General features: G+C 39.9%; 1 protein-coding gene across 3 annotated transcripts in view; it reads left to right on the forward strand.

Moving 5' to 3' along the window:
- Positions 1-10,233: 10,233 nt before the first annotated feature.
- The window catches only part of pard3bb (par-3 family cell polarity regulator beta b), a 250,350-nt gene continuing 237,125 nt past the window's right edge, over positions 10,234-23,458 (forward strand). For all 3 annotated transcript variants that reach the window (XM_084544176.1, XM_084544174.1, XM_084544175.1), the window contains exon 1: positions 10,234-11,171. In XM_084544176.1, coding sequence (XP_084400302.1) covers positions 11,052-11,171 — 120 coding nt within the window. In that variant the 5' untranslated portion in view covers positions 10,234-11,051. The remainder of the gene's footprint in view (positions 11,172-23,458) is intronic.

The following is a 23,458-nucleotide window of genomic DNA, read 5'->3' on the forward strand; positions in this document are numbered from 1 at the left end:
GAATGTAGCCAGTCTGCTTGTGATCAGAAAAGCAGAATGAGTTATTTTCCTCAGTTTTGCACTTCTCTTTTACCCTAGCTGTAATTTCCTGTCTGTTTTCGCGTGCTTGATCATCCCGCAGCTCTTTGGATGCAAACACAAGCATTCAGTGAAGCCAAATTCTCCCCAAACATGCCTTAAAAAAGCAGTTTGATTCAATCCTGATCCAATTTTCAAGTTAAACGTCTATGTCTCTGGCATAAATGAAGTAAAGACATCTTTCCAATTTGTATTTTCCCACTGCAGTCACAGTTGGGCTTGTCATATTGCAACCTTGTTCTGTGACATCAGCGGTGAAAGGAGCACATTCACATGATAAAAATACACACATGAAAACTCACACACACACACCGCCATCCGCACAAACTAATAGGTTTCTGGAGCTGTCGGAATAATTCTCTGCTTGTTATACACCCATAATTAGTTTTGAAAGTAGCTTTCCATGAATATAGTATCAATTACTTCCTCGCGCTTCGTTATCCTCCTCGGAGACAGGTGGATTTAGTTGGCTCACATTTTCTGATGTGACAGTGTGTTAATTGAGCTATTAGGCAGAGGTGTGTGTGTGAGCGTGTTCTTGCGACAGAGAGAGAGAAAGAGATGCAAGGTGTGTTCAGTTCATGTGTGCGGGAGCATCTTCACAGGTGTTTGGTCATATTTTCCCTCTTTCTTGTCTAATTAACACCTGCTATCCAAACCAGACTGATAGGTGTGAAATTCAGATGTATTTATTCAATTTTTTTTTTTGCAGTTTTGTTTTCTGTTTCTAACAGTGAAGAAAGGAATTTACCTAATTTGACATTCAGGAATTTTCATGATTTCACAAAGCTGAAACATTAGGTAATACAAGTAATTTAAGTCATTTTGATAATGACCTTCTTTTAAGGAAAAATGTGCACTGAGGTACAAGTAAATGCCCACACTTTGTTTTCTCTTTGTTTTGGCTTTCTGCATGCTTCTCAGACACCAAGCTAGAATACAGTTCACATCTTTGGCAGCCTAATGGAGGAAATATTTATGGGAATGTTGCTTATTATGGACATTTGCACTCCAGGCTACTTGTGGCAAGTAAAAGGGTTCTCAATTCATCCTTCCTTGTATTTATAATACTACTACACACACATGTATACAGTATATGAACAAACATTGAGCAGTGAGCAGGTATGCAAGGGTGTTTGGGACGTTGTCAGTGTTTGTTCAAGGTAGTGGGCATGGAACTAGAGCTTCTTCCAGTCTGCCATGTTGCTGGAAAGAGGATTTATCACGTTTTCATGTTGAAGCAGTGGCCACCATACCTTCTCTTACATGCTTGCATGGAAAAGGGCAAGAGAATATTATTCAGTTGGCCGCAATGGGCAACCTCACCACTAGGTGTCAGTAAATCCTAAACACTGGACCTTTAATTAGCAATACCAAATTCATGTTATTTAATCAGGTTCAGAGCTTTTATTTTGGTGCACAAGATCAGGGGAAAGCCTAACCTTTATCTAGCCTCGTCATGTCAGAGGAATTTTGAATTTGTTCGTACTGTTTGTGAGACCTGCAAATTCTTTCAAATGTACATCAGACTGTGTGTTGGCCTCACAAAAAAACAACACTGTGAAAGGAACTAAAATGTGTGTTTTAGAATCTCAAAATCCCAATTAAATTTAATAAAAACACAAACCTCTGCTTTAGCCTGGAATGCAGACCAACTTCATACCCACAGTTCTGTGGCGTAAAGTTTGGAGTCACTTTGTTGGGAACTGATTATGCTCCAGTGAAGATCTGTCGTGCCAGATGGACAGAAGAGTAACAGCAACATAGTCTTACAAATGATCTCTGTGCCATACCGTTGAATGTGTTTACAGCGACATGGCTCTGACTTGTTGTAGGACTATCCAAATGCTTGCAGAGTAATTTTTTTCTTCTCTGTATAAGTTGAAAACATTCCCCGTAATGAAATCAAAATGGTGTGTTGCTACACTCATATTCTGATAAGAACTGAGTCGGGCTACACCAGACTACACCAGCTCAGTAAATCAGTTGTGATCGGTTCTAATTTGAGGAGGGAAATGGAAATAGAAAAAAAGAGGTTAAACGAAAAGCAACCAAATTTTATACATGTTTTTCTTTCATGGAGATGCATATTCTGCTGCTGAATATTCAGTGGTATCTGCCTGGACTGAGACCTTATTTGGATGCAGTCAATCAAATCTTGCACAGAGCAGCAATGTCAGCAGACGGAACAGCAGACTGTCACTGAGCCAAAGAGCAGCCTGCTACACATGAGCCACAGACTTTGAACAACACACTTGCTTTTTGGCTAAAGTCTCCTTTCTATCTGCTGGAACTTACACTCACAAACACACATTTTGTCCTGCACAGTGAACAAAAAAAGAACTCTCTTAGGTTAGATAGCTAATTAGTTCCCCAGTCACGGGTTAAGAAGACAGGTTTACTTCGTGGGAGAACTATTTCATCCAGCCATCCATTTGTCCATCCATCACATGTCCTGGATTCCCAGTGATGCTATAAATGGTTTTTATTCTGCTCTTGATAGAAGCAAGGTTAGTACATATGTGACACATTGAAGATCTCCGCAGGGACACCGGATGATCAATGTGGCTACGATTACTAGTGTGTGTGTCAGAGCATGTAGTGGAAGGCTCTATTGACAGCATGCTATTCTTTCCACTGTGCAGTGGGATATGGGGTTTGACCATTTGTGTGTGTATGTGTGTGTATGGGGGACTCGGGTTTCGGGGTGTGTGGACCGATCGAAATCTCCCTGCTGACAAGTTCTAATATCGATCTGTCTGTATCTGTGCCCTCGGCCCACACACAGACATCTTGCAGCAGACTGTAAGAAGCAGGAAGTGTCTTTCAGTAACATATAACATGTTGAGCTCCAAGGAAGGGCATTTATACTGTTAATATAACTTATTGATTAGAGCTGGGGATTTAGAATGCACCACAGAGCAAGCAGAGTAATGTGAACAGAAAATTAATAATGTTTCAGACAAGAAGTCATTATTGAAGACACTGATATTGATATTTCAGTATTTGACATGCATTCTTTATTTCACAAAAAATTTAAGTTCACTCATTTGTCGGCTAACATTATTTAATGCACCCTGTTTCCATAATGGATTTTAGGGCTGTACTGTAGATGTGCTGTACTGTGCAAATGCAACCAAATCCAAATCCATCCTTCTCCTCTGAGCTGTCCAAATGAAAATTTAAGGCAAATTAAATTCAGATTATTTGATAATGTTTTTTTGTTTTAGCACGTTTTACATGATCACTTGTGGGCAGAAAACAGGTTGTCAAAATGATACTGACAAATATCCCTGTATAAAGCTGCTGGTGCATGATGATGGTAAGCAACTTATTTTCAGATCTAGGAGACAATATTAACATTTATTTAGTGTGAGTGTAGGGTCTAATTTAAAGTCACAGTCTAGCCACCTTTTGAGATGTACACATCAAATGGCCCCTTGACCTCCATGGTGAGACCTTCATGTCAAAAGTCCCAACTTCGGAGCAAACATAAATAAATAAATAATGTCTGAAGTCATTTCCTCATTCATGGAAGCTATTCCCCGTGGCGTTGCCTGGCCCGTCTCATCTCCACTCATGCTCCACTCTTTGCCCATTTTTGAACTACCCAGGAGTCACAGCCAAGATGGCAATGCATGGACTCAACAGACTGAGCTTAAAAACTTCTCCTCAAGAATCATATCGATGACGCCGCAGAAGGTTTGTCCATGTCTTCCATCTACCATCCATGCTGCTACACTATTCTGCTGGAAAGAAATATCTGAATATATATCCTCCTTTATAATCCTCCCTTAATAAGACAGACAGCCAGTAGTGATGAGACAATACAATGCACTGTATGTAGCTACAGTGTCTCTTGTTTACTAGTAGGCCTCCAAAAAGGAAACACCTAACAGGCCGTAAACGCAGCTCAGCATCATGTCATACTACATGTGATCAACAGTATTTAAGGAACACATAGAAACTGTGTTTAAAAGTAGAATTTTTTTAGGAGCTTTGTGACTGCAGATGTGTCTGTCCTCCAGCACAGAAGTCTTCTGCATCCTGCCTATTTGTACATTATCATCAAGTGCATACACACAGATTATCTCATTAAAATGACATAGTGAGTTGGATATTATCCAGTAAGATCACATTGTTTACCTCAAAGTTGATGTGTTCGAAGCATGTAAAATTGACACATGGAAGGATGTGAGCGTCTTTGACAAGGACCAAATTGTGTTGGCTGGACAACTGGGTAAGAGCTTCTCCACAAACTGCAGCTCCAGTGAGGTGTTCCCAGTCTACAGTGATCAATACAGATCAAAATAGGATAAGTGAAAAGGGAAAAGTGGCTGAATTCTGAGAGATCGTGTATGGCTAGCAGCACAAAGCCAAAAGAGGGGAGTGTATTCTATCTACATTAAGGGAAATGGTTGGCTTGAAATTACAGCTGTTGTTTGTGGGTGGTACAGTGTATTGTATCTCACTCCAGATGTGCCAGTCACTCCTCCTCACCTTTGAAAGCTTTCTGATGATACATTTGAGGCTGCTTGTGAAGATTCAGTAACATGATGGATGATGAACATTAATATTCAGTGTTATTTTGGTGGTAGGGGGTGATGGAGAAACTGAGCAAAGGAAAAAATATGATGCGTCCACATAATCAAGTGCTTTCATGTCCAGTATGTACCTTGATATACCTTGATGTGTGTGTGCGCGTTTCCATCCTGCATGCATTGCACCAGCGTCTTATAATGCTCTCATCTCCCCCACTGTGCTCTTTCATTTCCTCTTTTTTTTTTTTTTTTTTTTAAAGCAGACCATGTTCTACCACATTGATTTGTTTGCCGGGGACTGGATGCACCTGGCCCAACAGCAGGGGAGCATTCACATCCTAGCGTGTTCACTGTAGTTCTTAACAGTTCATAATGGAGGAGGCACGACACAGAACACTGCTGAGGTTAGGACTTTAACATATGGGGCGAGGAGGGGGAATGAACAACCATATGGATCAACTGGGTTAGGTTTGAAAATGGACTGTGTGTGTGTGTCTCTGAATAAACCATGAAATCAAAATCTTGTGCTGGTGGATAGTGGGAGTGGGTAAAAAGATTACTTAGAGTAGTGAAATACTGTGTATAGTGTGTGCATGTATGAATCAGTTTCAAAATGTGAAGCCGAGGTTTGTCAGTTCAGTTTTTCCCTAATGTTGCACAGCTGTAGTTATATATTGTTGTCGTTAGCTGCTTCCTCCAGCTTCCATCTGATGTGAAGTGTGCATGTAACTAATTATTATTTACTCACACTTGTTCGAATTGGTTTGTTTCTTGATTATAAGGTATCGTCGTTCTCACGTTGATGGATTTGTCTTCCTCGACTTTGTAAGAGTAGGCTGCTGGCTTTGCTAATTATGTTTTTTTTTTTTTTTCTTGCTTTGCTTGTTGCTTTGTCCTAATTGTTAGTTAGTGAATGTAATTCCATTAAGTTTCATTTGCTACTTTCCCAGTTACATTTGTTTTGTGTGCTGCTGTGTTGATCATTGCCCTTGTAGTTGAACACATTGTTGTTAAGTTTCATTAATCTTTTATTAATCTCCGCGTCTGCTTAGAACTCAGGAAGGGTTGGTCTGTTCCTTTCTGTGTTTTGGGTGGTCTTTGCTTCCTTCAAACTCTACAACAAGCTTGGGAGCCTGAGGGCTCTGTGCAGTATCTTAGCTGTAACCTTGAACAGCAGATCTCAGATGTTGTTCCTGGAATCTGCTGGAGCCAATTCTTCCTGATATTGCTATCACTCAGATTGGTACACCTATCACTGCGGCCTTCTTATACTATTTGTTAACCACTAAAATGTCTGGTTGGTTAGCCATTGCCAGTTTGTCGGTCTGTATCTGGAAGTCCTGCAAGATCTTAGTTCGGCCTTCAAAGGTGCCTCCCACTTTGACCTGGGGACATCCAGTCCATACTCTGAATACATGGAATGTCCTACCTGCTAGCATTGCACACTCTGCTGTTATGTATTGGTTAGTTTCAGGGGTGTCTTTGCCCTAGCCTACACCTATGGTCACTCTTGGTGTGGTAGACCCTGACCTGAGCTTGTACTCTGAGCCATTTTCCGTGTTGCCATGGTTAGTGCTTCTGTCTTTTCAGTCCAGGCTTTTCCAGGCACTGGGATTTCTATATCATCCACTTCTGTTACCAAGCAGGGGTTTGTCCTCCCATGATGGTTCCTAATCTTCTATGTTCCTAAGCATTTCATCAGAGGGTCCATCTCCATGGTGTACTCCATGGTGATATTTGGTGTGTCATCCCGGATAGTAGCACTCATGCTCAGTAGTCTTTGGCCTCCTTCCTTCTGCTAAGTGCACAACGTCAAGGTGTTGGATGTGGGCCGAAAGCCTCCGTGCATTGTGAGTAGCTTCCTTGACATCAGTGACCTCTATCTCTTCCTCTGGAGAGCTCATTATGCCTGCAGGGTATCTGATGACTGGCAGGGTGTAGGTGTTGATACCCCGGCTCTTGTTCTTCCCATTTTGTAGTTATCTGGTTATGGCTGCTTTCCTTGTGACCTCTTCATGGTTTCCACATGCTTGTTGGTTTCCAGGGTACTTGTAGTTGTCAACATCTGCTACGTCCTTTGGATAGCTTGTTTTTCAAAGATCGTGGGCCTTACTCACAGTGATGGCAGAAATCTAACCAATAACATTAACAATGGTTCCGTTCGCTTTAAGTGTAACAGTAAGCCATCTCAGTGGCTGCGTTTGCATAAACACAACTCCACTAACAATCAGAACAAAAGATGTCATGCAACCACCTCAGTCAGAACATTCTGGCCTGATTTAGCCCATTCAATAGGAAAATATTACCCCCTAACTATCATGTAAACACTCAATCCAGTTGCTTCTCTCTGGGTGGAATAAGTACATTCTCTCTGTGCGTGTTTGGTGTAATGTAGGGCAAACATCAGATGGCGTAAGGAGTTTCTGGGAGGAACAGAAACATGGTGGAAACGATGTATACAGCTGCTGTGAGAGTTTGAAAAGGTGAACGGAGCCCGGGTCATCATCGTCTTCTTCTGCTGTTATAAACCACCAATAAGTTTTATAATGACTGATCTTTTGAAGGATGCAAACAAATGTATCTTATTGGATCTTTTTTTTTAGTGTACAGCAATTATGATGGAATCTCTCATCAGACACATTTTAATCTAGTTTTCCATGTAAACATAGGCGTAACAACAAACCAGCTTTGACAATACTTAGACCCTGAAGATGAAGCGGTTAAAATGGAGTTAAGCCATTGTTACATTAAGTGTATTGATGTGACACAAGTAAAATTACTTCCATGAAAAGGTCTTTGGGCAGCGTTGTATTAGTTTAAATGGATGGTGACAAAAAACTTAACGTAAAAATAATATTTTACACTAACTCATTTGGATGAAACAGAATCCAAGTGAGCTAATTAAGTCTCGCTCCTTTAATGTTTAATTTTATTTTAATTAACAGTGTATGTTTAATGCGTGTGACTATGAATAATTCTATATTCATCTGTAATGTATTCTGCAGTTATCATAAACAAAGACAATAAAAGCGCTCACCCATAAACCTCTCAGTCAGTTTAAACTGTACATTTCAAAATTCAGATCCAAGAAGATTATTCAAGTGTACTTCCAACTTTCAACCTTGCATTACAGTAAGAAAGAAGAAAAATGCACGCATGCACAATGCTCCTCCTCCCCGGGGGTTCATTAGCAGCAATGGAATTCAGTGACCCAGAAACTAAACCTAGCCCAAATCAATTAGCAGACATACACATGAATACATTTGAGCTGCTAATTACAAAGCCCAACTCCTCCTCAGAGGGAGGGGCTTCCCTTTGAAGATGTACCAAATCGTGAAAGGCCAAAATCTTTTGTAAATACAGTATTTTTTTGCTGGCTTCACATTATGATGCTGAACCAGTGTTGGCCGCTAGAAGATGTTCAAGGACTTGCTATGGTTTCAAGGTCTGCTATATTAATGTGGATTTCGGCTTTGACTTTAAATATACCCAGAAATTAGAAATTATAATTACTCTCACTTAATGTATGCCAGAGCTGTGTTTTATTTAATCACCACATATTACTAAGAACATTTAAAACAACATTATGTTATATTTCAGTCAAGGTGGCAGGAGTTATGGTTTTAGTTTTCTTGCAATATTTTACTTAACTCTAATGTCACTATTCCCAGAGTGTTTTGATTATAGTAATTTTGCCTTATTTTTTGCACCATTTACAATGAATACTCCATTCAAGCAACAGAATCCAGTCACAATACACCAAATAAAAGACATAAGATGAGTTTAATTGACCTTTCAGGACAATAAAGAGAACACTATGGGTTGATTCACAGCAGACCCTTTTGACTTGCGTTATTAGAAAAGGCACAGATGTTACGAATAATAGGGACTCTTCAAGTTCTATTCAAGTGTTCCAGTAAGCATAGATGATTACAGCGTAGCAGCATGATCAACTCCAGGACCCTGAAAACAAAGCAGCTACATTAATTTCATTAACAACACCAGTGCTTCTATTGTGACATGCAAAAATGTATTCTATTACGAAAGATCTAAACTAAAACATTTTTGAGAAAATGTCATATCTAAAAATAAGCTATACTTTTACTTCGCTGATCAATATTTTGAAGTCACAGAGGAAGAAGAAAAAGGGGGTTAGGGGTTACTTGTCCCGTTAGTGCTTTAGCATCTTTCAGCTCACAGTTTTGGAGCCTAAAAGAAGATAAATACAGATGGTTCATTGGCTTTAACCTTCATCGGGTAGCCAGAAACAGAGCTTCAAATGAAAGTTAATGATGCTTCAAGTCTGAAAAGATGGAAACTTGTAATGGAGTTTGTTTTCCCACAGCGGACACATTGTCTCGTTTTTGCATGAAAAGAACAGGAGAGGCACATTTCAAATAATTACATTAAGTGTTATCATAATCCATGAAAGTGACCAATACAGTACAATACTGTACCTGGAATTGCCTGACTTAAACTGAAGTGTACATGCTAGTACAAAGCAGAATGCCGGCTGTCAAAAAAATTGCATGTTAACACATTTGCCATAACAACTGTTTAACTGTTTAATACATGCATTGTGCAACAGAAGTAGACCAATAAGAAAAAGAATGCAACTTCACTAACCATGAGTATAAAAAGGTGACTTTTGTTATTTATGTTGGTGGTGGAACGTAACCCAGTACATCCTGCTGGGGATGGCTGCTGCCATCAAGGAGTGTCATTGCTATGGGGTGGGGGTGCCTGGTCTGGTCTAGGTGGGTGGTACAAGTAACATCCACATGAATGCCAGGTCCAAAAGTTTCCCAGCAGAAGACTATATTGTCACAAGATGGTCAGTGTTATTTGCCTCTCCTGAAAGTGGTCATAACGTTGTGGCTGATCGGTTTACAAGGAACTTTACTTTACTTGATTCTTTTCTTGTCATGCTACTTCGACTCCTCGACATCTATGATGCAGACATTATACTCTTTACTTCATTTAGTTTTAGTCAGCAGCTACTTCACAAATTAAGACTCAACAGTTACTGTATAAGTGCATTCCTTTCATGGCTGTTTTAAGAAAGTTGGTAATTCAGCTGGATGATAATTTTGGAGGATGTAGTTTGTTGGATTAAACTGGATTAAACGTGTGATGCTACAATAAAGAGCCATTTAATAATATAAAAAAAATAATATAAAATTAAAACACAGTTGCATCAGTTATTTTAAACAATTGCTGAATACCATAACCTGCATAAGCTAAGATTTAGTACAGGAGTATTACATGAGAATGCATTTTTACTTGTGTACCTAATGAAATGACAGGTGAGTATATACTGGTAATGGAGACGACTGTCACTTTCCATTATAACTGGCTGTTGGGAGTCCCAGCTGAGACTAACGCTCAACTCACGGAGCAGCGTTAATTGGAGCACGTCCCCTTTAAGAAAGTGACAGCGACCAGCGGTGGAGGAGCTGGTCAGGAACTGGTCAGGAGCGGACGCAAGTGAAGGAATCTCAAAACTTTTCCAAACACACAGTGCAGCGGTCTGTTCCCTGTTTCAGTTCATCTCCAGTTCACTGCCGAATGTGAAAATAACACCTCCGCTTCTTTCCCGTATTTGCCTGTGGTGAAGTAAATGCAAACGACAGCCCGGGGGAAAAAAAAGAAAACTTCCGAGAGGGAAAACTTACGGAATGATGAGCTGCATCCCTCCCTCCAAAGTTCAGCTAAGGTGGCTAACGTTAGCTAGCGCAGCTTGCTAAGTGTGATGTGGAAGTTTGGACAAACTTTTGTTTCGTGTTAAAACAAGTAGTGTCGCGTTGTAGCGGAGGAAGACTTGCAGATAACGAATAGTTGTAGCAAACTGCTAAGCTTTTACCCTCGGCTCGTTACTGTACCCTGGCCAGGTTACAGTGTTTAGCTAGTCAGCTTTAGCTAGCTGACAGACAGCTAGCTGCTGACGAGTTAGGTGAACCACAAGTTGGAGAAATGACACGACACACTTCTCGTTTATCAGTTGTCGCTTAGTTCCATTATGAAAAGGCTGCAGTGCTTTAAGGGCACTCTGTTTCTGCTTTGACCCACTGAGGTGCTACGGGAGATGAGAAGAGATGAGGGGATGAGCAGTGGAGCGACAACCATGGTTTCCATCGCATGAGGAAAGAGCTGGAGCTGGAAGAACTGCTATCACAGTCACAATGACTTTTGACCTATTGAGTCTGGACAACTTTTAAAATTAGTGTGGCTTTCCAAGAAGCTGCTTCCAGTTGTATTTGGATGTTGAAGGCACTCATCATCAGTCCCACCTTTTTTTGTTTGCTTTTTGCATTCCTTCTCTCCCCTGCCTTGTTATCAAGTCTTTCTTGCGGAGAACCTTTCAGTTTGTTATGATCATTTTTCATCAACCACATCCAGAGGGATCGCGTCTTGGATGAAGTGGAGGGTGCTATGATGAAAGTGACGGTGACATTCGGGCAGACAGGTGTGGTGGTGCCTTGCAAGCAGGGATGGACGGTGAGGGACCTCATCCAGCAAGCCACGCAGAGATACAGGAAACTCCTGGAGCAGGTACTGTTCAGAAGTTTGTTAAGAGACCTGTCTTTGTTATTAGCGCTCACTGTTATCTTCATGGTATAAGAAATGTTGCGACACGGAACTGCATTTGTAGTTTTTGTGCAACTGATCCCTCCAGCAGTGCTTTTCATTTGTTATATGGTCTGTAATTTTAACTATAGAATGGCATGCTATTGTCAGTGACACCAGAAAGACCAGTGTGCTCGAGAAAATGAACAAGAGCAGTTTCCTCTCTGCCTCTGAGTCTATCTGACCTTCGAGCTGTCGCTTAGCTGCATTATTCATAGCAAGAAGCAGTTTTGCAATAATGTGTTAAGATTTTCATGAACTCTAGAAAGACAGAAAAGAGGTGAGATAAGTTTTTATGAAGCAGCGCTTTCATAACATTTGAGGTTTTCCCTGAAGTCATAAAAGAATAATTCCGAGCTCTGTCATTTTTATATCATGAAAGGAGCATATGATTTTCACATCCCAAAGTCTTGGGAAATTACACAAAGCCACGGAGGTCCAGTTCTCCATAATTGCTGTATAAAAAATTAAAAGCATATCTGATATGAATTGTGATGGTCCAGACAGGAGCAGAGCCCGAGTCATTTCCAATTTAGTTGTGAGTGTAAAATGCAAATGACTCCTGTCTTGTGATTCCTTTATGACTGCTGTTGATTCCCCGCACTGCTCTCGGGGCAGGAACCCCATGACCCCCATCACGCAACCAAATCTTCTCAGTGACTTGCTTCATATTGGGTCCATTATTCAAAAGGCACAGCAGTCATATAGATAGATAGCCTCTGTTGTGATTGAGGAAGAGATTCTAAAGCTGTGTGTGTGTGGTTATGTGAGACAGCACTTGAAGATGCACTTATTTTTTTCAGCCTTTCTATTTTTCTTGCTCCCTGCACCCTTTCTTCCTTTCAGTCCGCCTTCACCTATCCATATACAGAAGCGCTCCTCCCAGCGCATCTGTGTTTTTTCCCCTTATCTTTTATATTAGCACATCTCCTCCTCACCTTCCTCAAAGCTGTGCACACAGCCAAAAACTTGCTTCCCTTTTATTTGAATTGTTCTTCCTCTTTGAACACTTCCTCCTTCACCTCCTTCTTCTTCATGAGATTGCTCTGTTTCACCTGGAAGCAGAAATTCATAACCTACATTGGAAAGTCTCTAAGCTTAGTGAATGGACCAATGGATACAGATAGGCTGGAGTAATATATGTGCTTCTCAACAGACCCACAATGTGTTGCTTATCAGCCGGTATTGATTTAAGTGGTCTGTTTACAATGTTTTGTGAAAAAGGCCCATTGTGCTATTCAGTTGCATGCCGTTCAAGCCTGGTTAACTATCTCTACAAGTTACGTTTTGTTCAGGTCACAAATCTGAACCATCCATACCACATGGATAATTCTGCTGTCGCTGCAGAAGATTAAATCAATTTTAAAATTTAATTTATGCAATTTCAACCTAATAGGTACAAAACTCTACATATTAAGTCTTCTTTGACAAGAGTTCTTGTCAAAGAAGACTTTAATAATGAAAAAGAAAATGTTAATACACACTATGTTGCACAGCTGTTTATCTTTGGTGTTATACAAGACCTACCAAATTTTGGGCAGTAATGTCCGCTGTGTGACAGTGTGTTTGATCCATGCACGTTTCCTGTGTAATTATCCACCTCCCACCCCCCTTTTCTATTGATTTGTAAAGGCTGAGCGTTAGGTCCAAAATAAAACATAGATTTTTTTTTTTTCCCCCCCTGGTGTTATTGGCGATTCGTGTTTTTATTACAATTTACTTTATTTTTTTGCATGAATTCAAGGCAAAACATGTTTCAAAAATATTTTTCTTTTATTAAAATTATATGGCATAGGAAGAATTCAAAATCAAGAAAAAATATCTTTAAATAAAATAAAAGTGCTACTGCTGTGGGAAACACGGGAGAAACTTTCACAGTGAAAATAGGTTGCATTTAGTAGTTTTGTTTATCATCACTGTGAGTGAGTATTCCTCTACAATAAAGTGCTGAGCAGAAGAAGAAGAAGAAGAACAACAACGTATGAACAGTATTACTTCCAGTCAGAAATAAAATGGACAGTCAGGCTCATGTCAGGCTGCATTGTTTATTCTGTTGGTCCAGAGATCTGGTTGTTGAGTACAACGCCTAAAACACATGCACTGCGATCATGTCTTAAGTTGTACAACCTACCTACACAAAAACACTAACATAGTTACCATGGATTGCTTTCAGTGTCTTTACAAACCCAGAATTGTTGATCTTGAATGTTTCTGTAATTTCCTGCTATTTGTGCGCTGTCGTGTTTTATAAGGAGTGACACAAGTCTGTTAGTTGTGGTTTTCCAAAGGAAACATCCCTACTTCACCACAGAGAACTGGGCAGTGTTTGGGTGACAGAGGGACATAAAATAGCTACATGTTTGGGCGTTTGGCCTTTTTTCCTTTTGTTCAAAGATTCAAACAAATTCCAGCTATACTTTTTCTCTTATGTGTCAATGAAATTCTTTCTTTCTTTCTTTCTTTCATTCCTTTTTCTTGTCTCCTACAGGTCTCCCACACCTTTGTCAGCACTTCTTGGCCTTTCCCTCTCTTACTACTTTGGTATTGTGCTTCCTACATCTGGGTAGCTGTTTTCTTCTTTGCTTCTTTGGTATTTTAAATATTCTGCTTTTGTTTGTTTTGAGTTTTTTCATACCACCTTTTCACAACCTGTGGTTGCCAACTCCTGCAATTCTTTCTCCTCCCCCTCTTGTTCCTCCTCTCTGGGAGCCTCCTTATTTTCTTCCTCTCTTTCCCTCGTCTTCCCTTCTGTTAGTTCTGTGTCTGTTTTTCTTACTTCCTTCTTGTCACTCAGACATTTTTCTGCAACACTAATCTGTTGTAGCTGTATAATTATGGCTGGTAATGTGTTTCAGGATCACAGAGCCAGGATGTGTTTGTGTTGTAGATCAGTCCAGTCCCTAATCCTCCTCCCAGTGCTTGGCAAATCATATTTTGCAGCCGTCACAAAGACAGCTTGCTTTCTGTCTCCCTCTCCCTCTCCCTGTCCTCCCTATCAGCTTCATCCTACTTAGAGAGTACACTGCTCGTATTTAAACATTTTATTATCTCCTGTGTTCTTGCATACATCCACTATAGCTAACTTACTTTGGCAGTCCTGCTTATCAGCTGCGTTGTTAGGAGTTCCCACAGCAGAGCTTAAGAGGAGCTAATGCTTAGTTAAAGCTATGTTTTGGTGATCTTGAAAAGAGTTGGTAAATCCTTGAGATTTAGTTCAAAGTTGAGTTTCAGAGAGGATTTATTGTGTGTTTTAGTTTCACGTTGATCAGAGCCTAATAATTAGAATTTGTATGCACCTTTGTGTTACTCAGTGTGGAACCAAATACTGAGAGGAGAAACAAGTAGGATTAGAAAGTAAAAGGCGTTAAGAAAGGACTCATTTATGTGTGTGTGGCATACTGGAGATTATACTGTTCTACTTCTCTAAGTATGCACTTTTGAGCTGACTATTTAGAGGTAAAGCTCAAAATAAAGAGATCAACAGGAATACAAGGAATACAACTTTATTGTGATATTATTCCCTGTTCGGATAGTGCAAAGGTGGGTGAACACAATTTGACTAGGGTTTTGTCTGACAATTGATTATTATCTTCGTTAAAAGACCTTTTAGCTGCCTTATAACAATGTCGAATGTATGGCTGGCTGAGGTTGCGTTTTCTTTCTTGCCTGTCATTCTCAGGGTTTGTAAAATTCATCCCACTAAGTCAGTGATTCCCAATCTGGGGTACGCAAAGTGACGTAGGGGGTACGTGAAAGAATTGATTTTGAACTTAGCTGATTACATTTTGAAACTGAAAAAATGGATAACGGGTTGTTTTCTCATTTTCTGATTCTCCACCTAAATGAAAAATCAAAAGACTGTTTTTCATGTGAGTCAATTATGTTAATAGCTAGGTTGTAGGACAACTGGCTTTGAAGCTATGTATCAGTTTGCTGCTAATGTAGCTAGCGCTAGGTCACCTAAATAAGAAAGATGCAGATTCCCTGAAATGTCTGTGATTGATTGAATTGGTGGGCAGGTGCAAATCTCCTGATGATATAGCTATACTCGCTACAGTTATTTTCCCCCCAGAAACAAGCAAATCTCGTTCTTGATTGGGTCTTTAAATTATGTCGTCAACAATTCTGATAACTGTCTGTCATTTGAGCTGTCAAGTCATCAGTCTGAGGTAAACTAGGTCGCCCGGCTAACCAAAAATGGATAAATGGCTAAAACGAATAGACCTCAACTGCAACCACCAGTCAGCCCACAGGCAAAGATGCACATGCCAGCGACAACAACCCAGGCTATTCCCCATCTTCTATATCTAACTTTGACCGGGGTGCCAGAAGCAATGCAGATGTGGCTAGCGAAGCTGCTAGCATAGCCACGGACAGCGATGAGGAGTCTGAAGTGCGTGAGAGTAGGGGGTACATGGCTGGAGGTCAAATGTCTGAAGGGGTACGGGCTGTGAAAAGATTGGGAACCACTGCACTAAGTCATCTTGACTCCACTTGCCTAGTAACTTTTGGTTCCACTGGTGTAAGAAACAAAAATATTGGGCTTTTTGTAGACACTTCAGGCACTGAGATATAGCCTATCAGTGGAATAGCTAGTAGTGCATTCTGTCAATGTGATGGACAGCCTTGTCATCGTTTAAATAAACGCAACACTGGATGTCTTGCTGGCACAACTTACAGATAATAAGAATTCATTTGTATTATTTTATTTGTAATATTTAAAACGGCTAGAAGAAGAGAACACAATGGAAACAAAAAACTATAGGAAGAAATATACTTTGGATCTAATACAGACAATATGAATGTACTGGAATCATGCCATTTTGTCCACTCAGTAATGTAAATTAAACTATGTAAAGTTGAAGATTTGAGATTTATATTTGAAGTGAGAAGTGCAGATACGTCTGCCAATAACCTGAAATTAAAAAGTATGTTATTATTAGGTTGTCATCAACCCCACTTAATACATCAGTGAGCTAAGTGCACCCTGATATGTAATTATTTGTTACAAAACCAGGACTCGCTGACAGGTACAGTATAATATAGAGCTCTGGATAGATGGACATAAAGGCACAAATTGTGGTGGTAACAGACACTGACTGGGTTAAGAAAAAATAATGCTCTACGGTCTTGTAAGGAGATGGCTGTAGGGAAACCTTTTGAAGAATTCAAAACAAAGACAATGAATACAAGAGGAAAGATATTTTAGATAATGGAGAGGAAGAGCAGCCCAGAAAGAGGATGGGAGGAAGAAAACAGAGGTTGTTTTCGTTGGGAGTTGCCAGGAAGTAATCCTCTTGTTGTTGACTTGACTTCTCAATTACCTTTACCCAAATCAACAAGTGTGGCTGTTTGTTATAAATCTGTACCTGTGGTTATAGTGAAATGCTGTATAATGAATACCCAAGTGAATTAAGAATAAAATAGGCTTTTTTTGCCAGTTTTTAAACAATGAAAAGAAATTTTAAAACAGATCATGGAAAAAGTAAGTATAATCACTGCATTTATCACCCTTCCAAATGCATAAAATTACCTTTAGGGGGTTCCAGATTAGGGGCCAGTGATTAGAACCGGTGTTAATTAAACCTCTGACATAAAGGGTCTCATGTTCTCATTGCTATTGAAGTGGTGTCATCGTGCCAAGATCTAAAAAGCTGTTTAAGGGCTTCAAGAGTCTGGCAAGGAATAATAAGAACTTTTCAAACGATTTGAAATAAATCACTGGAAAATTAACAACTATACAGATTTGCACAGATTTGACCTGCAATGGAGGCATTCCGGTCAAATGCCTTGACAGTCTAAAAATATAATTTGAGCTGAACTGCAGTTTCTTAATGAAATTTGATTTAATGCCTTTTGGATTTATGTGCTCTGGACTGTTGAATCAAAGTTATAGTGGCTTGGCCATAGTAACGGTAAACAGACAAAAGGCAGCTTTTTAGGAGAAGAACCCTGGATAAATTGAGAAGCGTGGTAGTGTGAATGTAATGGTTTGATGCTGCCTCACTGCCTCAGGGACCGGGTAGCTTGCAGTCATTAATTCAACCATGAATTATCCATCATATCAAAGGGCGCTTGAAGATAATGTGAGGCCATCTGTCCGAACGCTGAAGTTGAACTGTGAGTGGACCTGTTAACAAGATAATGATCACCAGCAAATCCACCAAGTCCTGGCTCAAAAACAGAAAAATAAAGAGACATGGAGAACTTGAATCCTATCAAAGTGTTATAGGAGGATTTGAAATAGGCAGTACATGCGAGATGTCAGAGACTGATGGATATTAGAATCCGCTTTATTTCACCATGCATGGAAACTCATACAAGGAATTGGACTGGTTACACACTGCTCTCAGTGTACCTAAATAGATTAAGAGTATATACGGAGGAAACAGTAAAAAAGAGTAACAAGAAGAGATACAGGTGATGTGGCTCTTATAGACAAGATAAAGTTTGTGTGTAAATGTATTCGCTGTTGTAGGTGGATTGTCTCTGTCTGTTAAGGGCTCATCAGAGTGATGGCCTGTGGGAAGAAGCTGTTCCTGTGTCTGGTTATTTTGACCCACTTTGTTCTGTAGCACCTACCAGAGAGGAGGAGTTGGAACGAGTTATGCCATGGGTGTGATAAATCTGCAGTGATGTGTCCTGCCCATTTCCTGACTCTGGGTGTGTATAAATCCTGCATAGATTGCGGGCAGGCACCGGTGATTTTTTTCTGTTGACCTGATGGTCCATTGCAGTCTGTTCCTGTCCAGTTTGGCGCCTGATCCTAACCAAGCGGTGATGGATGTGCAGAGAACAGACTGGATTATTGCTGTGTGGTACAGGATCAGCCGCTCCTGAGGCAGGTTTAGTTTCCTGAGCTGGCGCAAGAAGTACATCCTCTGCTGGGTATTTTTGATGATGTCGTCTACGTTGGGTGTCTGCTGTTTGCATGCCATCTCGTCACCGCCTCAAATAGGACAGATAATCGTTGTGTCGTCTGCATACTTAAGGACCTTAATAGAGGGGGTCTCATTGTTAATGTTCCCTGTGTTGTTCAAGTACATTGCCGTAATCTCTTGACACAGTTTCAAAGAAGGTCAAATGTTTGCTTTTCTAAATCTGTAAAAATTCCAGTCATTTCGATATTTTCCCCGCATATTTTCCACAAAACTATACTTTTCATTTTACTTTACTGGAATTTCACACTCCTTATCCTTACCTTCAAATATGTGCAAGGAGTAAAACCATGAAACTACTGTGGTTTATTTACAGTATTCCTATTCCTACTTGTGTGCAGTTGCACATATACAGTTGAGGCCGAAATTATTAGCCCCCCTATGGAAATTTGATTCTTTTGAAAATATTTCCCAAGTGCTGTTAAACAGAGCAAAGAATTTTTAACACGTCTTTCAAACATCCGCCTTTTATTTTGGATGCTTACATTATTTTACTTTCCACACAGAAATGAAATTATTTCACAAAAACCAAAAATTACCAGGGTCAAAATTATTAGCCCCCCTGATGTTAATTGTCAATTGTGTATCCTTTTTGCTGGATAACAGCCTGTAGTTGTTTGTTGTAGTTTTAAACAAGTCCCTGACACATCTCCTGAGGAATACCAGCCCATTCTTCTTTGGCAAATCTCTGAAGCTCTTCCAGATTTGATGGCATTCTGGCATGGACCTTGGTCTTTAGTTCACCCCACAGATTTTCTACAGGATTCAAGTCAGGGCTTTGTGCAGGCGATTCAGTAACATTCACTTTGGTCTTCTGGAGGTAGTTCTTCACCAGGAGTGACATGTGTTTTGGGTCGTTGTCGTGTTGGAAGGCAAAGCGATGACCCAGACCCAGTTTTGCTGCTGGCTGCTTGATATTTTCTTTAAAAATCTTCACATATCCTTCTTTCTTCATGATTCCTTCCACCTTGACCAGATTCCCAGTTCCAGATGCACTAAAGCATCCCCACAGGATAATACTCCTTCCACCGTGTTTCACTGTGGGGATGGTGTTCTGTTGGTTATACGCCTCACCCGTCTTTCTCCAAACATAAGCAATGTCTCTGTGGCCAAAGAGCTCTCGTTTCGTCTCATCTGACCAAAGGACATGCTTCCAGTATGCATCATCTTTTTCCAGGTTGTCCTTAGCATACTTCAGTCTGCCTTTAAGGTCTCTTCTGCAAAAGTGGAGTTTTTCTTGGTCTGCAACCTCGCAGTCCATTCCTGTGCAGAACTCTAGTGATTGTCTTCTTTGAGACTACAATTCCCGACAAGGCTAAGTCATTCCCTAGTGTCTTGGTGGTTGTTCTGGGGTCTTTAGACACATCTTTCTTTCCAGGGTCTTTGAAATACTTCGCTTCCTACCTCTGCCAGGCTTGTTCCGTACAATGTGGCTCTCTTTTAATTTCTTGATGATGGTTCTCACTCCACTTCTTGACACTTGGAAACGCTGTGATAACTTTGTGTATCCTTCTCCTGCTTTGTGAGCATCAACAATTCTCTTTCGCAAGTCTAAACTGATTTCTTTTGTTTTTGGCACGATGCTTCCTCAAGTGCCAGCCAAAACCCTTACTGGAGGATTTATACTGTGTGTAAATTGGGAGATAACTCTTAATTTTAACTTGATTTTACAAGCTTTGAGCATTACAAAGTCAAAGCACATCATTGCACAACAGTGGTTTGTGCTGTGGCTAAATAAAATGGTCAGTTCTTAAGGGGGCTAATAATATTGACCGTGGTCATTTTTTTATTTTTTTGAACAATTCTGTTATTGTGTGCAAACTGAAGTAATTTATGCTTTCTAAAGAAAACTAGTATGTTTAGAAATGCTATGTTGAAAATTCCATGCTCTACTAAAAAAGCACTTGGGAAAATTTTGAATTTTTTTTTAATTTCATAGGGGGCTAATAATTTCGCCCTCAACTGTAGACTGTAAGGTGGATGTGCATGAAAGGGTTCCAGCCTCTGTGGGTGTGTACTGTAGTTTTAGGGGAGGAATGCTGATGAGGCGTGGCCAGACAAGCTGATAAAATCGTAAAACATCCTGGCCCCGTGCCAGAGCACAGGCAATTATTTGTGAGTGCGAGGGAGAGGCAGGGAGGAGACGCGTGCCCCCTTGTATGCAGACAAACCACAGGAATGTGTTAATTGAGCCTGACGTCTGTTGTATTTTATTCCATTGTGTTCTTTTTGAGAACTATCTCTTATGTTGAGCTGTTTGACACTGGAAATCAAACGTGTTTAAACTTCAGGTTCACAAGACAAGTCAAGCAATAATTGAACTCAGATATTGTTACCGTTGCCCAGAATTAGATGCGCCATACCTTAAGGGGCGCACACTCGGGACCGGGCCTCAGCTGCTCGATGGCTGTGATGATTCCAAATCTCTGGATTACAATGAGAAATGAGACTTTTTCTAGTGGAACTGCTTTTGTCTGCCATGGATTGTAATATTTATCTGAACGTGTGTTGAATGAATGCCTTACACATTTGTGTGTAAACAGTGTGAGCAACGGAGTTTGCTTAAAGTGAGCCTTGGATCATTTTTTTTTTTTTTTGCAGTGTACCGAAGTCTACTTGTTTGCACCACCTCCACGTTTGACAGCAGCATGCATACCAAACTCTTGTGTCAACTGGCTGACTAGAAAGGCTTTCTGTTCTGAGATAACAGATGGAAGTGACGTGGGGAGTTTTACCACATACCTAAAAATAATAAATATTCTACAGTGTTTTCACTCTGGTGAGATTTTACTCCAGTCTATTAATCATCTCTAGATCATGTCATGAGAATCAAACACCCTTGATTATCTGAAATATTATCAGACACAACACTGTATTAAGTGCTAATCCCCCTGCTTTTTGGATTAGATCAGCGTGTTTACAGCTCTTAGTGTTAATCTTATCATCTGGTTGTCCCTCCAGGTTTTAAAACTACCAGACTTAGAGGGACAGGATTTCTGACTAACTCGTTATCAGATCAGTTTGCACACAGCTCTTATCTCTCTAAGCCTCCATTTTTTTTTTTTTTTGTCTTTTTCACTGTATGGCATGCCTGCTGTAATAAATGACCCAAAACCAGCAACGGGTCACCAAAGGAATGAGGCTCTTGGACGTGGGTGTTTCTATCGCAACATTCTTGTGGGTTGATTCCTGCTGTAGTTAAAACACAATATCAGTAAGGATTCTGGTGTCTTGGTTTACAACTTTACATAGTTTAACTGTAACATTACTGAGTGGAAATAATACAGCCATCCGTATTAACAGAGAGACGGTAACATCTTTTCTCAATACAAACATAAAATGTGTTATTCCCAATGTGTAGTACATTACAAACTTCTGTTGGAATATACAGTAATGCACAATTACAGCAAATGCGCATTTTGAGAGTTGATTAAAGTGAGCTTTCATTTTTGATAATTCTGTTCTGATTATTGATTTTTCAGTAGGTTTATAAAATGAAAAAAGGCTCTCTCTTGGGGCCTTTGTTTTGGAGTTGCTGTCATTTATCAAATAGTTAATTTATGATGAAATGAATGAAGAAAAGCATGAAGGTTTGCATTTGCGATTGTATGACATGTCTGGGAAATTATTTCAGTTTCTTGATATATGACTAATACTATGCTGTATTAATTAAAAGAGTTTGATTATTGTCAGTTTATGAATTGTTTCAGCACTAAAGTGGTAATACAGCAAAAAATAAAAAAAAAATTGGTGGATTTGTTGGAATTTGATGAATAGCCTATTCGTTTTAGAGTGTGCACCTCTGGAAACCATATGATTGGAGATGAAAAGCACAATGTATAGCCTGCTGTGTGCTGGTACTGTGTCAACCACTCAGTCTACAGCTAATTCTTGGCCCACGAACCCCTGAGGCTTTAATTTGAACATGACATCCATAGCAGGTTTGGATTTGTTCTTCTTACATTTGACTTCACTTCATACAATATGCGCTGAAATGCAAGAGTTGACTTTAAGCCACCAAATGTTCATGGTAGGTGTCTTTTGTCAAGGCATAGCATTGCTTGTGCAGGGACTCCGTTTGTGTAGGAATGGTGGATTGTTGATTTGACATTAAACTCATCTCGGTAAAATTTAAAATAATTGGAACTCTTTCTGAAGCACAAGCGGCAACAAAAGCACTGTACTTAGTGAGATGCTATACACAATTACTAAGATTGAAAATATGCTAAATAATCTTTACCTTCAGCCTTCACTGGCAGTTCAAAAACACTTCTCATGTGTTTTCCCAGAGTTAGAGAGTTAGATGTCCTAGAACCTTGATTGAAGGTGCCCAAGGAGATAAACACTATGTAAAGAAGATGAATAAAACATTGTAAATGCAATATTTCACATTTTTTCTCTTATACTGTGCATCTGGCATGCGTCGCAGCCAAGTCCGTGTTACAATTGAGTCATGCTGTGAATTCCAGCAGGAAGGGTGGGAGCAGGAGTGAGGGACAGTTTATCGGCATAAACGGCCACAATGTCAGAGTGTTGTGTAACAGGGACTGTTGAAAAGCAATTGAAAAGGCTTGGATTTAACATAATGGAAGAAATATGTGGGTCATACTTAACTACATGGGCTACATTTAACATGGGAAAAATGCTTTATTTGACGACACACATACGTGTTTGTTAGTGACTCGTGTATATGTCAGCTGTCAACAAATGAGAGTCGAAATCAAGCATCGTATGTTGATGTTAGTGATCCCTGCAAAACATACAAGTGGACCACATCTCCATAGATTTATTAAAAAAATTTATGATTTTTCCTGTGACTTCCTATGTTACTGTTGCTAGGTTAGACAAACAACAGACTTGTGAGTGTCTATTCCCATAGAAAAATATTGAAAACCTTACTCAAGAGGCGGCTAATGTTAATAACTATGCTAATGTCTAGGAACCCTCTGGTTGGTTGTCAGCAGACCAATCAGAAGGCCAACAAAGGGCCAATCGTAGACCTAATTATTAAATATATTGTTTATTATGTTCTTCAATTAATAGCTGTAGTCAGTGGTGAGTGTGATTCAACAGCTTGTGCAGATTGTATCCCGAAGAGGACTTTAATTTGTAGTTTTGATTTTCCAACTTAGAACCGACGCACAGCTTAACGTCAATGAAAGCTGATGTTTAGTTATAGGTATGTACTGTAGCTATTTATTATTTGCAAATGTACTGGAAACGAGTGTTGCCATAGTAGCCATTAGCATCTGCTGTAGGAAGTCTTAATTGAGT

Source organism: Chelon labrosus, assembly GCF_963514085.1.
Source record: "Chelon labrosus genome assembly, chromosome: 5".
NCBI lineage: Eukaryota > Metazoa > Chordata > Actinopteri > Mugiliformes > Mugilidae > Chelon > Chelon labrosus.